Source organism: Galleria mellonella, unplaced genomic scaffold (genome assembly GCF_026898425.1).
Source record: "Galleria mellonella isolate WM207_F2 unplaced genomic scaffold, CSIRO_AGI_GalMel_v1 utg4535, whole genome shotgun sequence".
In the NCBI taxonomy this organism is placed as follows: domain Eukaryota; kingdom Metazoa; phylum Arthropoda; class Insecta; order Lepidoptera; family Pyralidae; genus Galleria; species Galleria mellonella.
The window spans coordinates 198,448-212,038 of NW_026442101.1; the positions used below are offsets into that span (position 1 = coordinate 198,448).

At 36.5% G+C, this 13,591-nt stretch overlaps 1 protein-coding gene across 2 annotated transcripts in view; it reads left to right on the forward strand.

Annotated features, from left to right (window-relative positions):
• LOC113514752 (ATP-binding cassette sub-family G member 1-like) overlaps nucleotides 1-13,591 on the forward strand; it is a 289,243-nt gene that overhangs the window by 31,102 nt on the left and 244,550 nt on the right. For both annotated transcript variants that reach the window (XM_052898604.1, XM_052898603.1), the window contains exons 3-10: nucleotides 3,978-4,095; nucleotides 7,031-7,220; nucleotides 7,941-8,086; nucleotides 9,388-9,626; nucleotides 10,171-10,412; nucleotides 11,317-11,485; nucleotides 12,303-12,559; nucleotides 12,988-13,211. In XM_052898604.1, the coding sequence (XP_052754564.1) occupies nucleotides 3,978-4,095; nucleotides 7,031-7,220; nucleotides 7,941-8,086; nucleotides 9,388-9,626; nucleotides 10,171-10,412; nucleotides 11,317-11,485; nucleotides 12,303-12,559; nucleotides 12,988-13,211 (1,585 nt within the window). The remainder of the gene's footprint in view (nucleotides 1-3,977; nucleotides 4,096-7,030; nucleotides 7,221-7,940; nucleotides 8,087-9,387; nucleotides 9,627-10,170; nucleotides 10,413-11,316; nucleotides 11,486-12,302; nucleotides 12,560-12,987; nucleotides 13,212-13,591) is intronic.

Genomic DNA, 13,591 nt, shown 5'->3' on the forward strand with positions numbered 1-13,591 from the left:
TTAAAGTATTACTAGGAGTATGAAAAATGCAGGACCGTATAAAGTAAAAGCGCAGTTTGGAAGAGGCCTATTTTCAGCAGTGGACTACTGTGGACTGATAATGATGGTGGCGTAAATTTCAGTGTATTTGCATTTTTGTACAATTTTTTGTTTTTTTTTCTTTTTTTTTTACAACACAGGGGGAAAACGAGCATGCAGCTCACCTGATGGTAAGTGTCTACCGCCACCCATGATCACCCTTAACACGAACGGCATTGCAGGTGTGCTGCCGGCCTTTTAAAAAGGAATATGCTCTTTTCTTGAAGGTTATGATGTCATATCGGTTGGGGAATCGGCTGGAAGTTGATTACAAAGAGTGGTTGTGCGTGGAAGAAAGTGTTTTGAAAAACGCACGGTGGAAGACCGCCTCTCGTCCAGATGGTTGGGATGAAACTAGTTTATGGCGGGTTGTACAGTGGTGAAAATCAGCAGCAGTATAATGAACAAACAAACAATCAAATTATATATCGGGAATGACAGTCTTAAGTTTGGGAAATAACTAAATGATATTGTAGACGCATAGTTGCGTTGCCTGTGTCAGAGTCCATAAAAGCAAATTACTTTGATCCTTGGCCCCCATTCCGCGCGCGTTGTTGGACCTACACTTATAATTTTCCTTATAATTGATAGTCTCTGTCGGTGTCGTGTCTCTTTATAATGTTGTTAACAAGCCTATGAACAACTGGGGCTCAATTATAATTTAGACAAGCGATACAGCCCGGATTCGCACGAATAGATACAAAGTTTGAAAATAATATGTTACTCGCTGATAACGTAGCTTTTTATAAGTGAAAGGATTTTTAAAATCAGTTGTGTAGCTTTTAAGTTCATCTATTACATACATATACAAACAAACGAACAATCAAATCTTTCCTCTTAATACTATTAATACAGATGATGTTAACGTATAGTATACCGCGGCTTCGAGCGCTTGAGTCAGTATATAAAATATCCAATATGTTAGGATACAAACCTGTTCGTGTACTAAATTTCATTCAAATTTGTTCAATAGTTTTTGAGTGACATAATAATTTATTGTAATGTAATATATAATGTAAGACGCTATTGGTATATGCTGGCGGAGCACCAGTTAGAGATGGTAGGGGAGGATGATATAGGTCAATAAATCAATCGTGTGGTTTCTAGGGGAATCGCATGGAGGTTGACTTGATAGGGTATATAGCGAGCAAAGGGGTTACTAATCCCTTGCTAGCTTGTTAGCCCATACACCAGTACGTGTCTACTGATGGATAGCGTCGCTGAGGCCGGCCCAGGAAGTTATAGCATGATGACTTAGACGCATTTAAAATGGACTAGTTTGAGGTGGCGCTGAATGAGAATGAGAAAGCTTTGGAAGGAAATGTAGAAGACCTTTGTCCAGTAGTGGGCCATCATGGGTTAATATTAGATAATTTTTTGGGTTCTTGTGAATATTATATACTTATCGTAATAATAAATAATATATGTGTATACTCCAAGGAAACAAAAGAAATGAATAGGTTTTTTTATTAGCCAAACCCACCAGCAAAAACTATGTAGCTCATACAATGGAATGGGTAGTTAATTGCCGCTGTAACATCCCACGGAAATTGCAGTTTGCTTGTTTTGCAACCGCTATAAATCGAGCGTGAATGCACTGTGTTTTGTTGCTATGATTAATTTTAATTCTTTTAAAAACTAGTAAGTGTTTACCCGCGACTTTGTCCGCCTAACCGAGATGAATACGCTCGTTGACAAGGATAAAAAGTATCCTCTTCCAATATTTAGACACGCTTTGAAGTAGACATATTCAGAGCAATATTTTATATAAAAGTTAGTTGCTTGGATACAACTATCCCATTCATGTTTCTACGTGAAGCAGCTGTTTGCACGGTCGTGTTTCGGTTTGAAAGGCTATTTGGCTTGTTATAACCCAAAATGGTATAGAAAATTCAGGGTACAGAGGAATAGCAACTTAGTCCTCAGGAATGGCAACGCATGAAGGGTGTTATGGGCGACAGAGTATATTCCGTTAAATCCATGGTACTGGTCATGTCTATAGAGACGGCTGATGATATTACCACTTATTATCAGGTGGACCGTCAGCTTGTCATTCTATGTTGCATAAAAAAAGGAGTAACGCGAGTGCATAGTCGATTCTGAACCAATTTTGTTAATTCTTTTTGCAACCAGTGGGGTTTACTTCTGTTTTGATGTGATTTTGGGAGCATTCGAGCCGCCATTTTTCTTTGCAGAGCAAAATATAATAGTATCTGTGTAGTATCGATATATTATTATGTTTTGTTGCTAATTTCATCTAAAGTAATAAAGTTTTTCGTAAGTTTCGCATCATCCTGACAGATGTCGCCTCTTACCGCAACCATTACCGAGGATCGTAAAACGTGGCTATGAAATGTTATTGGCCACTTTGAATGTGTGGAAATAGTTATAGATACGATATTATATGTATTTGATTAGGTACATTACAATAAATGTTTCTCAACGGAATTATGATTGTGCTGTTGAAAGATATGTTGGTTACAACATGTGTTGTAAGCACGTGTTGTAGCGATTTCTATAGCCGCATAGATCGCAGAAATATCTAGATTGCGTCGCAATTCTGTTCCGCAACTTCGGATTTGATACCTGCTGCTGATTTTCGTACAATCCGCCATAAACTAAAATTTCATTTCAACCATCTGGACGAGTGGCGGTCTTTCACCATGCGTTTTCCAAAGCACTTTCTTTCAGTCACAACCGCTCTTTGGAATCAACTTCCAGCAGCAGTATTTCCCAACCGACACGATATCATATCCTTCAAGAAAAGAGCATATTCCTTTTTAAATGCTGTTGGTGTTGTGGTTGATCATGGGCGGTGGTAGTCACTTACCTTCAGGTGAGCCGCATGCTCGTTTGCCGTATTCTAAGTCTTTTTACAACACGGGATTGTAAAAAAAGAAACATAGAATGCGGCGAAAGATCATCTAAAAGAATATATCGAGCTTAGTCTATGGAAATGGACAGTTTCACAGATATGACAGTATACATTGCGACACTCATAAATTATAATATTAAGTTCTTTAGAATGAAATACAAGCATTCAAACATAGATGCAAGATGGCAGAAATGAACAGGAAAAGATAGAGGTATACATTTAAAATAAAAAAGACTTTGGCCCACAAAAAAAAAAAACTGATTTCATTTGCGACAAAACCATTTTGATTACAAGTTACTGAACCAATTTTGATAAAATGTTTATGGGACAACTCCGTACATATATTTTTTCAGATAAAAAAAGATTTCCAAATCGGTCTGGAATTGACGAAGTTATGTGCTAATAAATATAAAGAAACGTAACCGAGTTGAGAAGCTCTCTCTTTTTGAAGTCGATTGAAGAGATTTTTGGACAAAGTGGTGTAAATAATCTCGGATTGTGTTTTGAGGAATTGTTCGAAATGATGCCCACAGCCTCCTTTTATCATCGTACCGCTTACCATCGACAGGGAATTCATCCTCACATGCTCGAATTTAAATGGTCATGTACAGTGTTGTTTCCAAGGAGTTTTCGCCTGCGAACGCTGAGGCTGTGGAATGAGCTTTCCTATCGAGATTCTGTCTACAGACTACAGTATGGGGTTCTTTAAAAAGGATGTATTAAGATTTCATAAGGGTCGGCAACGAGCACGTGACGCATCTAGTGTTATAGGCGTCCATAAGACAGTCTATAGGCTACAGTGACTGTTTATCATTAGACGACTTATGTTTGTTTACCATCTTCGTGGTATATACAAAAAAGTATTATTCCATATCTTCAGTATTTCTAAACTGGTTTTAATAATTCTATATATGTTTTCGTATATAGGTTTTACATCCATGTTTCTCTTATATTACTTAGTTCTTGTGGTACAAGTTCTAGTTTTATTAAGGACCAGAATTGAGATGCATTTTTTATGTTTCAGGTTCGAAAATAATCCTGCGCGGTATCCACGGCGAGTTCAGGTCGGGCCAGCTGACCGCCATACTGGGCCCCTCGGGCGCCGGCAAGAGCACGCTGCTCAACGTCCTCGCTGGCTACAGGTACTGCAGTGCTACACTTACTTCTATTGAGCATTCCATCAAAGAGATTTGAGCAAAATTTTTGTCTCTGTTACTGGCTCTAATTAGCTTGCTTGCATGTTAATGGTAGTGAAATTAGGCGTATGGTGACTGGCGACTCATTAAGAACTTTGTCATAAGGGTTGACAACTCGGGATTGAAGCCTATTAAAGTAGAGTATAATAAAACCTTTATTAACAAATACAGGGTTGCACTGTTACATATTTTTGGCCCGGCTTACAAATTAGGGTCACCTGTGTCTTGAAAGCTAGTTTCTTCCAATATACAAGAACTAGTACTATGTATTTGTACATTCAGAATTAACAAGATTGAGTTATAATATGAACATGTTAAACAGAATGATTTTTTTTTATACAACTTGGAATGGCAAACAAGCTGACGGCCCACCTGATGGAAAGTGGTAACCGTCGCCTATAGACATGAGCAGTACCATGGACATAACAGAGTATACTATTTCGCCCATGATACCCCCCATGCGTTGCCATTCCTAAGGAATCAGGAAGAAAAAAATTAAAGTTTATCTAGAAGAATACAGTTAACAAAATCTGTAATGTTCAATGTATGGTGAGCGAGAAGGTTAAAAGAGAAAGAAAAAAAAGAAAGTGACAATGTGTGTATGTTTGAAATGAGAGGAAGAGTCGTATTAAAATTAATGTCCGTGTTTATACTGTTAACGTGCTTTTTGAAATAAATAAATAAATTGTACCCATGTAAAAATTAAGAAAACACTGCCTTATTCTTAGTTGAACAAATACAGATCCTATTATGATTGGGCACAAACATCTTTAAGTAGTTTAACTATAATCTGCCATTTTGAAGCTTACAATAATTAAAAAGTTTTTATAACAATAATAAATCAAGATTTCACAGCTAGTGCGTTATTGTGGTATGTTGACAATTAAAAATATATAAAAATACAGTCATTTAGACGCTAAACACTGCGGGGAAACTAGTTTGCAGCCATAACCTCACTGGAGGTTAAGGCGACTCTTGATCGTGTATAATTTGCTTACAAACTTGAAACTGATGTTGAATATATTTTGCATAATGATCATATATACTTTATTATATTTAAAATTCTCCAATATGTGAGGTCACGGATACTATATATAGACAAGGTGTAATGTGGTCGAATTGATATATATATTTGCATCTCGTCAAGTCTCGATCGATAGATAGTATATTTAAAATATATATCAACAACGCGAAAGTTTAATATTAACTATACATTTTTTCGGTTTTCATACGAACTACTGAAGGAACTTGAATGAAATTTGTACATAGAAAATATAGATAAAAGCGAAATTAAGCACGAGTATTATAAACAAAGCAGTGGATGCAGACGGCTCAGGACTGCTTCTTATAGCAGTCTATGAGGAAGGCCTATGTTCAGCAGTTGGACAGATAATAGCTTTAATGACGATTATAAACAATATCATTTAATCGCTATAATGATGTATCATCAAGAAGTCATCACACAGTACAATATACTCGTAATAGGTCAACGTTATTTTTTAAATATATTTATTATATTAAAACATATTACTGCTAATAAAATTAAATAATTAAATTCATTTTACAACCCACTTCAGAAAAGTATATGCATATGTATGTAATATTATTTCTATAGTAATAATAATAGACTTTAATGTGCGTTATTATGACAAAATTTATGTGGAAGTTAATAACTTTATGGGTTATAACGAAGGTAGATTATATAGCAACACTAGGTGTAATTAGCCCTTCAGTGCTAAGAGTTATTTAAAAAGATATTAAAATCACTACATTGTAGAAGCACATTAAAAGCTATTTACAGAATAAATACTCAAGGAAAAAATTGTAATACACACCTAGGTATTTGTTGAATAAAATCCATCAAACATTGTAACAAGTTGCATGCTAATATGTACCTACTAGTATAAAAGGTATCCTGGTAATTTTTATGACCTTGTATGTAAGTTGATCGTGTGCTCCCGACTTAAAATAGGCCACCCCTTCCTTTCCCGTAGGTGTCGTAAAAGGACAAAGAGAGGGCGGGGGATGGGCAGCAGCGTCCCTCTTAAAACCACTCCAAAGTCCTATTGCGGTTGCCAACCCGCCTGCCAAACGCGGAAACTACTAACTAAACTACTGACGAATATTCAATTAGTCAAGTACATTTACATTAACCTATGTAAATAAATGGTCTTAAGTCGTGGCCGTGATCCTTTCTTCAGGAATCTAATGTCCAACGATGATATGGCGTATTGAATGTTTTGCATACATACGAGTACATGTGATTTGACTAAAGAAAGAGAGAGAAAACCATCATATGCTTACATTGTTCTGTCGCATCCATCCGCCACGACTACGTATGCACCCGATAGTATGTTTCCACCTTTACACGGTATCTTGTACTATTTTTAGTATGGGTGAAAGGTCGATGGACCGCTTTTAGGTCAAAGGGTCCGAATTTGTCGTCAAAATGTATTAAAAATTAAAAGGCAAATTTGTCGTCAAAATTATGTCCGTCTTCTTTACGGTCTTTTGTCCGAGTCCTTTTGTTTTGTCCCAAGCTGTCAGTTTTAATTGTAGAATGTCTTAGCGGCCAGCGATAAAACCAGTCAAAGGGGCCGCAACAATGGGTGAATATCGGTATTCACGCTATCGGTATACACCGACGAGGTACTAGTGGAAGATGATAGGTGAGAATGAATGCAGGTCAGTTGGCCCACCATGATGAATTCTACAAGAATTAACCATGATGGTTTCCAGGGGGAACTGCGTGGAGGTCGACCTGATAGGGTATATTGCTAGCAACGGTGCTATTAGACCTCATTACTAACAATCCCTTTCCCCCCGGTATCTTCGACTATATGTATTTTAATAACTCAATTGTTTATATTTCCATTTACAGAGTGGATGGCGCTGGTGGTCACATATACACGAATGGAGAGCCGCGGGACCTGCGCCAGTTCAAGAGGCTGTCGCGGTACATCATGCAGGAGGATCTACTGCAGCCGTACATCACCGTCCGCGAAGCGATGGCCATAGCCGCCGATCTCAAGCTCGGCGCATCCATCACTGCCCGGGAGAAAGTTGTTGTGGTAAGGGATACTAATGTTTTTGGGTTTCGATTGAAGGTTACCTGACCGAGTACTTAGAAGTGTGTGCATGATCAAATACATGGGCCAAGCATTAATAAACGGTTGAATCAAATATAAGTGGTGAATTGGCCAATCCTTTTGTAATCGACTTAAAAAACAAGGAGTTATTCAATTCCTCTGTTCCTTTATGTTTGTTACCTCATAACTCTTTCAGTTCTAAACCGATTTGGAAAATTATTTTTTTATCTGAAAGGATATACTTACACATTGGTCTCAAAGAAATTTGATCGAAATCGGTTTCGTAGTTTAGTTTTTAGATTAAAATAAATGGTTTTGTTGTAGTAAGCGGTTTTTTTTTTGGGACTCTAATTATAACATTTGTCGTGAGCTTAATGCACTGCCGTATGCTGTATTCGTGCCGTATAGCAGCGATAATGTACAAAATAAAACGCATCGAAATATTATACAAAATGTTTGTACAAAATGGGTATATTTTATACCCATTTTGTAAAAACATATATACATATCTGTCATGCCTGTAAAAACATGATTATAAAACAAGAGTTTTCATTCTGATATATCTTCAAAAGACTGAAGATTTACATTACTATTTTAACTATGAAGTATATAGATATTATTTTTTTACGGACACCAGGCCAGGTAGGTTTGCTTTAATAATTTATTAACATTACTGTAATTATGTTTTTATAACGTTTTAAGGTGGAAGAGATCATGCAACTGTTAAGGTTGGATAAAGCCAAAGACACAACGACAGAAAGACTCTCCGGCGGGGAGAGGAAGCGACTGTCCATCGCTCTCGAGTTGCTCAACAACCCACCTGTTATATTTTTGGACGAGCCAACCACGTGAGTTAAATGAAAAGCTTATTATATATTTTTAATCGCTCTTTGCGGATTTCAATGTAAAGACTGGAAATTTTTATACCACAAGAATAATGAGTATAGTGACCTTATCCTATGAACATACAACATTAGAGGGATCAGTCGCATGGAGTTGATAGTTGATCTGGAATTATTGGATTATTGGTGGGGTTAAATATATTTTCAGTAACGGGATCTAAAAGTCTCATTGTTTGCAATATATCGGGTCGAATTCCACGCGGTTCCTCCTGGAAAATATCATAGTTAATTTCTGGCAAATTTGCCACGATAGGGTAACTGACTTGAGTTCATTCTCACGTATCATCACTCACTGGTGCCTCGCCAGCGTATACAGGTAGCATAAGTGGAGTTACAGTTACAGTATCATTCCTTAAAAAAACTGGATTTTTTATTGCATTTAAGAATAAAGACATATTATTTTCTTTTTCTAATATTAAGATCCTAAATGGACCTTTATGTTGCTACTAGCTTCTTCGCGAACTTCTTCAATAGTGATAACAGTCATATCTGTAAAAGTAAGGTATAGGTTTGGTATATATGGTATTGTCTTCTAAATCTGGGATTTCACATGTGTATGAGATATAAGACTGGACTTAATACACTTCATTGAGGTACACCGGTCTTCATTTGTTTAAGTTTGTCATACTATTTGTTCTGAACATTCTGTTTGAAATAAATGATTGCAGAATATCTGCAAACTGCTTTGGTAGCTTAAGTCTAAATTTACATACCTATTACATGTTCATGTCATGATTTATCAAAGCTTATGCCACATTCAGAAATTCTGCGGTCAAATTTTTGGCCTTCCAAAATATTTACAATAACTTTCGTTATTTTGTGTACTTGTCATATTGTAGAATGTTTTTCTTTAAACTCAATAAGTATGAGGTTTCGGTATGAGTTTGATATGAGGGTTTTATCATTTATAATTTGTTTTAGTCTTGATAAACCGAGTTTTTTGATTTTATCAAAGAGAGAGAGAGAGAAACACGCGCCGTATAACGTGCGTGGATGAAATATCAGTCGAAGATAGAGGGCTAATATGGAAGGTTAGAATTTCTGGTAGTAATGATGGTGGTCAATCTTCGAGTGTTGGCAGTCACACACATACTAATGGTAGTGGAGTTAAACAAAATAATTATAATCAAATAGCCAGTGATATGGACTTTCACACACATAGTGAAATACTCTATGGCTTTCCCTGTAACGCCCTTTTTTTATAAAAACAGTCATAGAGCCATAGTAACAAATGGTGGTGGTTGCAGCGGTCTGGACGAGGTGGCGTCGTCGATGTGCGTGTCGCTGCTGAAGCGGGTGGCTCGCGGCGGGCGCACGGTGGTGTGCTCGGTGCACACGCCGTCCGCGCGCCTGTTCGCGCACTTCGACCACGTGTACGTGGTGGCGGACGGCCGCTGCGCCTACCACGGCGCCGCCGCCGGCGTCGTGCCCTTCCTGCACTGTCTGCACCTGTCCTGCCCCACCACGCACAACCCGGCCGACTTCAGTGAGTTCTCAACATTTTTTTTTTAATCAGGAATTAAAAATGTTACTATGTTTAGCAAAGTATCCTTTAAAGGCAATTTTGGAAACAGTATCTCGACCTGCAAAAGTTCTTGTATCGATGTTGTTTTTGCATGATGCACGCCTGAGCCAAAAAGGTCTATATTAACTTTATAAAGACCAGTGGAGTCGAATTTTTAATACCAATCATTAATAATTTTATTGTGATTTTGTAGTACTATGTCGGTTTACAGAAGAATTTGAATTTGATAAGTTCTGGTGTGATATTAGAGATGTAATATTTGGGTTTTAAATTTTGAATTTTAAACATGCAGAGCAAGTATTCATGGCACTTATCTTTGAAACTATAAATAATAATTCGGTTCGTGTCTGATACATTTATGAGTATTTTTGTTATTGAAACAACAATTTGCTGTTTAATTAAATATGATTGGCAGACTATCGAGTGTATATAAGCACAGTGCAACATTCTTTAATCTTTTTTTTGCCGTAAAAGACATGATAAAAATAATTGTTTTCAATTTTAGTCATAGAAGTATCCAGCGGTGAGTATGGCTCCCATGCTGACAAAATGGTAGCTGCAATAGAAAACGGCCGATGTCAAAGTTGGAGAGACTACGCAGTTGGATCTGACACCTCCCAGGAGTTGGAGCTGGAACAGCTCAATTCTGGTGGTGTGGAGAAGCATAACCTCAAGCACGGCAGCACCACATGCCAACAGTTTCACATATTACTGCGGCGAATGTTACTGCAGACTCTTAGAAATAAGGTATGGCCTACCTTTAATATGAGAGGGGTTGTAATTAAGTCTATGAACCTTTACCGCAAAGGAACCATTACTTTTTTTTATTTGGAATTTTCACTACCATATCTATGCCATTCTTTGAATCAGAACATGTTGTATAGGGAGGTCAAGGATATGGCCTGGGATAGAACTGGCTAGAAGAAGATGCATAAATTAGTTGCACCGACAAGAGGAAACTCTTAAATGAAAAGAAAAAGAGAAGAATCAGAACACTTCGTGCAAATATGCACATAATGTGGCAACATTGAATATGAGAGAGTTTGCATACGAAATTGTACATGTATACAGAAGAACACTATAGTGTTCTTCTGTATACATGTACAATTTCGTAATTTAGAACAGAAGAAAAAATAGTTATTCATTTCTTGCAATCGTCAGAGCATCATTTTTAAACTAAAAAATCTCAATGATTATTTTTTAATTGAAAATGCTTACTTAGTGGTCATATAATTTGTCAACTATAACGTCATTTGTGTATTTTCATAACCAATTTTCGTATAGGGTAGGCAGAAGTATCGAGTGTCAAAAGCTTTACAGCTTTACTCTAAAGACAGAGGTCTATTATCAATTTTTATAACTCATATCGTGCATAGTATACCTTAATTCCGAAGACTTTTGATTTCTCGCTTAGATTATATCTGATCATAATAGGCCATTCTTTGCCTCTCTTGCTTTTCTTTTTTCTATTTTTATATTATCTCTTTGTATCCCATTATCAGTATTTTTTTGCCTGCTCGAATCAATGAATTTTTTTTTGTAGTCTATAGTGGATACTCCTGTAAACTAATAATTACAAATTTTATCATGATTGAAGTAGCTGTTATAATAAAATTATAAATGATTAATAAGTATTTATTTGTCATTCCAGGCGTACCTATGGCTGCGGGTGTGCTTACACCTGTTCCTGGGTCTCATAATAGGACTTCTTTTTTGCAACATGGGTTACGACGCGTCCAAGACTATTTTCAACTTTGGCTTCTGTTATGCTTGTATAATAGCGATGCTGTACATACCCATGATGCCGGTGTTGTTGGAATGTAAGTTATATATTCTATTACACGCCTTTGTAACAAAGCTGGCAGTTTTGTAATAAGAATGAAAGTTAAATATTTGATTTTCTAATAATCTTATTGAAAAAAAAATGTATGAGTTTGTTTTAATAAGCCAGTATTTATAGTGTTAAATAAATAAACAAAATACTTTTTGTATCGGATTCTGTTAATTAAAAATTACAGGAATTTTTAAGAAGGATATTTTGTTCTAAAATTAAGTTGAAACTATTCAGTTTTCATTATAATTACGCATACGTTATTATTTAAATAAAATTTAACACTGAGATTCTTGATATTTTGACCAAAGGAAGACTGTTCAAAGGTCATCTACTTTGGTATCTCAGTCCCATTCGTGTTTCTACCGTGAAGCAATTGTGTTTGCATGGCTGTGTTTCGGTTTGAAGGGTGGGATATGGCAGTGAATTTACAGGGTACAAAGGCATAATACATTAATTTTTAGGAATAGCAACGCATGGTGGTATCATGGGTGAAACAACATACTCTCTTGTGTCCATGATACTGCTCATGTCTATAGGCGACGGTTACCACTTTCTACCAGATGAGCTGTCAGTTTGTTTTCCATTCTAAATTGTATAAAAAAAAAATTTTACTTAAATGTAATTTGTGTTTCTATTACATTTTATTTCCCTTAAGATGAAGTTTGGGGACGAGTTTAATAAGTTTTTCATTGTTATTTTTCGGATGGAAAAGAGCTCTTAAATTGTCTCTGGATCCAAAATATCGATTCAGATTGTATAACTAATTAAATGGAAGCCATTGATGTTGATAATTTATTTTTCAGTTCCGAGAGAAGTCCAGCTAATGAAGAGAGAGTATTTCAACAGATGGTACGGTTTGAAGGCATACTACGCAGCGCTTGTTGTTTCCCGAACTCCTGCGACCATATTTTTTAGCCTTATATATTTAGCTCTCACCTACCCCATCACCTCGCAACCCTTGGAATTGCCCAGGATATTGATGTTCACAACCATATGTATCACTGTGGCTTTGATATCAGAGTCTATGGGAACGGCCATTTCGTCTATTCTTAGCGTTGTTGTAAGTATATCAACCTTTATATTTATAACTTTCTTTTTAGATTTACTTCTTCATAAAAGAGAGAGAAAGGGAGAAGCACTTGTTCGCGAACTTTATGGTTTTAGAAATGGACTCAAAATTAAGCCTTTAGATACACCCATTTTTACATTAGCAAATTTCTTACATTGTCAATTTCTGCATTTTGTATTTTTATCTATTATTTAAATATGATTAAATGAAGCTTAAGATCTTTTCTTCGTAATATTTTAGAATGAACAGATCAGTGATCGATCTATGATCCAACATAATCAAAAGCTGTTGAAAAGTTTACTATGAACTTTAATAGCAATATGTGTTTGATTTCACTTTTTATATTTCTAAAATGTATACAAGGATTCATTAGATTGACACGATTTTTCTAATATCTTTAATGTTATCTTAATTTCTAGAACTCGGTATTCTTAGGACCAGCGTTGAGCGTACCCTTAATGTTGCTGGCTGTGTATGGATTCGGTGATGGGGACCTACCGCCTCCTATCATTTGGAAGTTAGCAAGATCCTGCTCCTATCTTCGGTACGGGATGGAGGGTCTAGTGGCCGCCATTTACGGTGGCAGGAAGGAAGATCTCGTGTGTCCCGAAGATAAAGACTTCTGCGAAATGAAGAACATTAGGTGATTACTTATCCATCAAATTGAAATTGTACCCACAAGCAAGTCTGTTATGGTTCATGTGTATACGACATAAGACATTTGTCACATTTCATCTTGTGAATCGAATTATCCTTGTCATTATTTGGTAGATAGTATAAAGAATTATGGCTATGCTTGTAGTCTCTTTGTGTGATACAATCCGAAACGAGAATATCTGTAAAAGAACCAAAGTAATCGACATATTCTGATGAATTGGCAATGGGCTGGTCACATAGCTCGAAGAACCGACAACCAATGGGGAAGAAGGGTTCTTGAGTGGTGATTCCATATGGCCAAACGCAGTGTAGGACGATCCCCGCCACTAGATACAGTGACAACCTGAAATGCATTGTAGGGAGTCA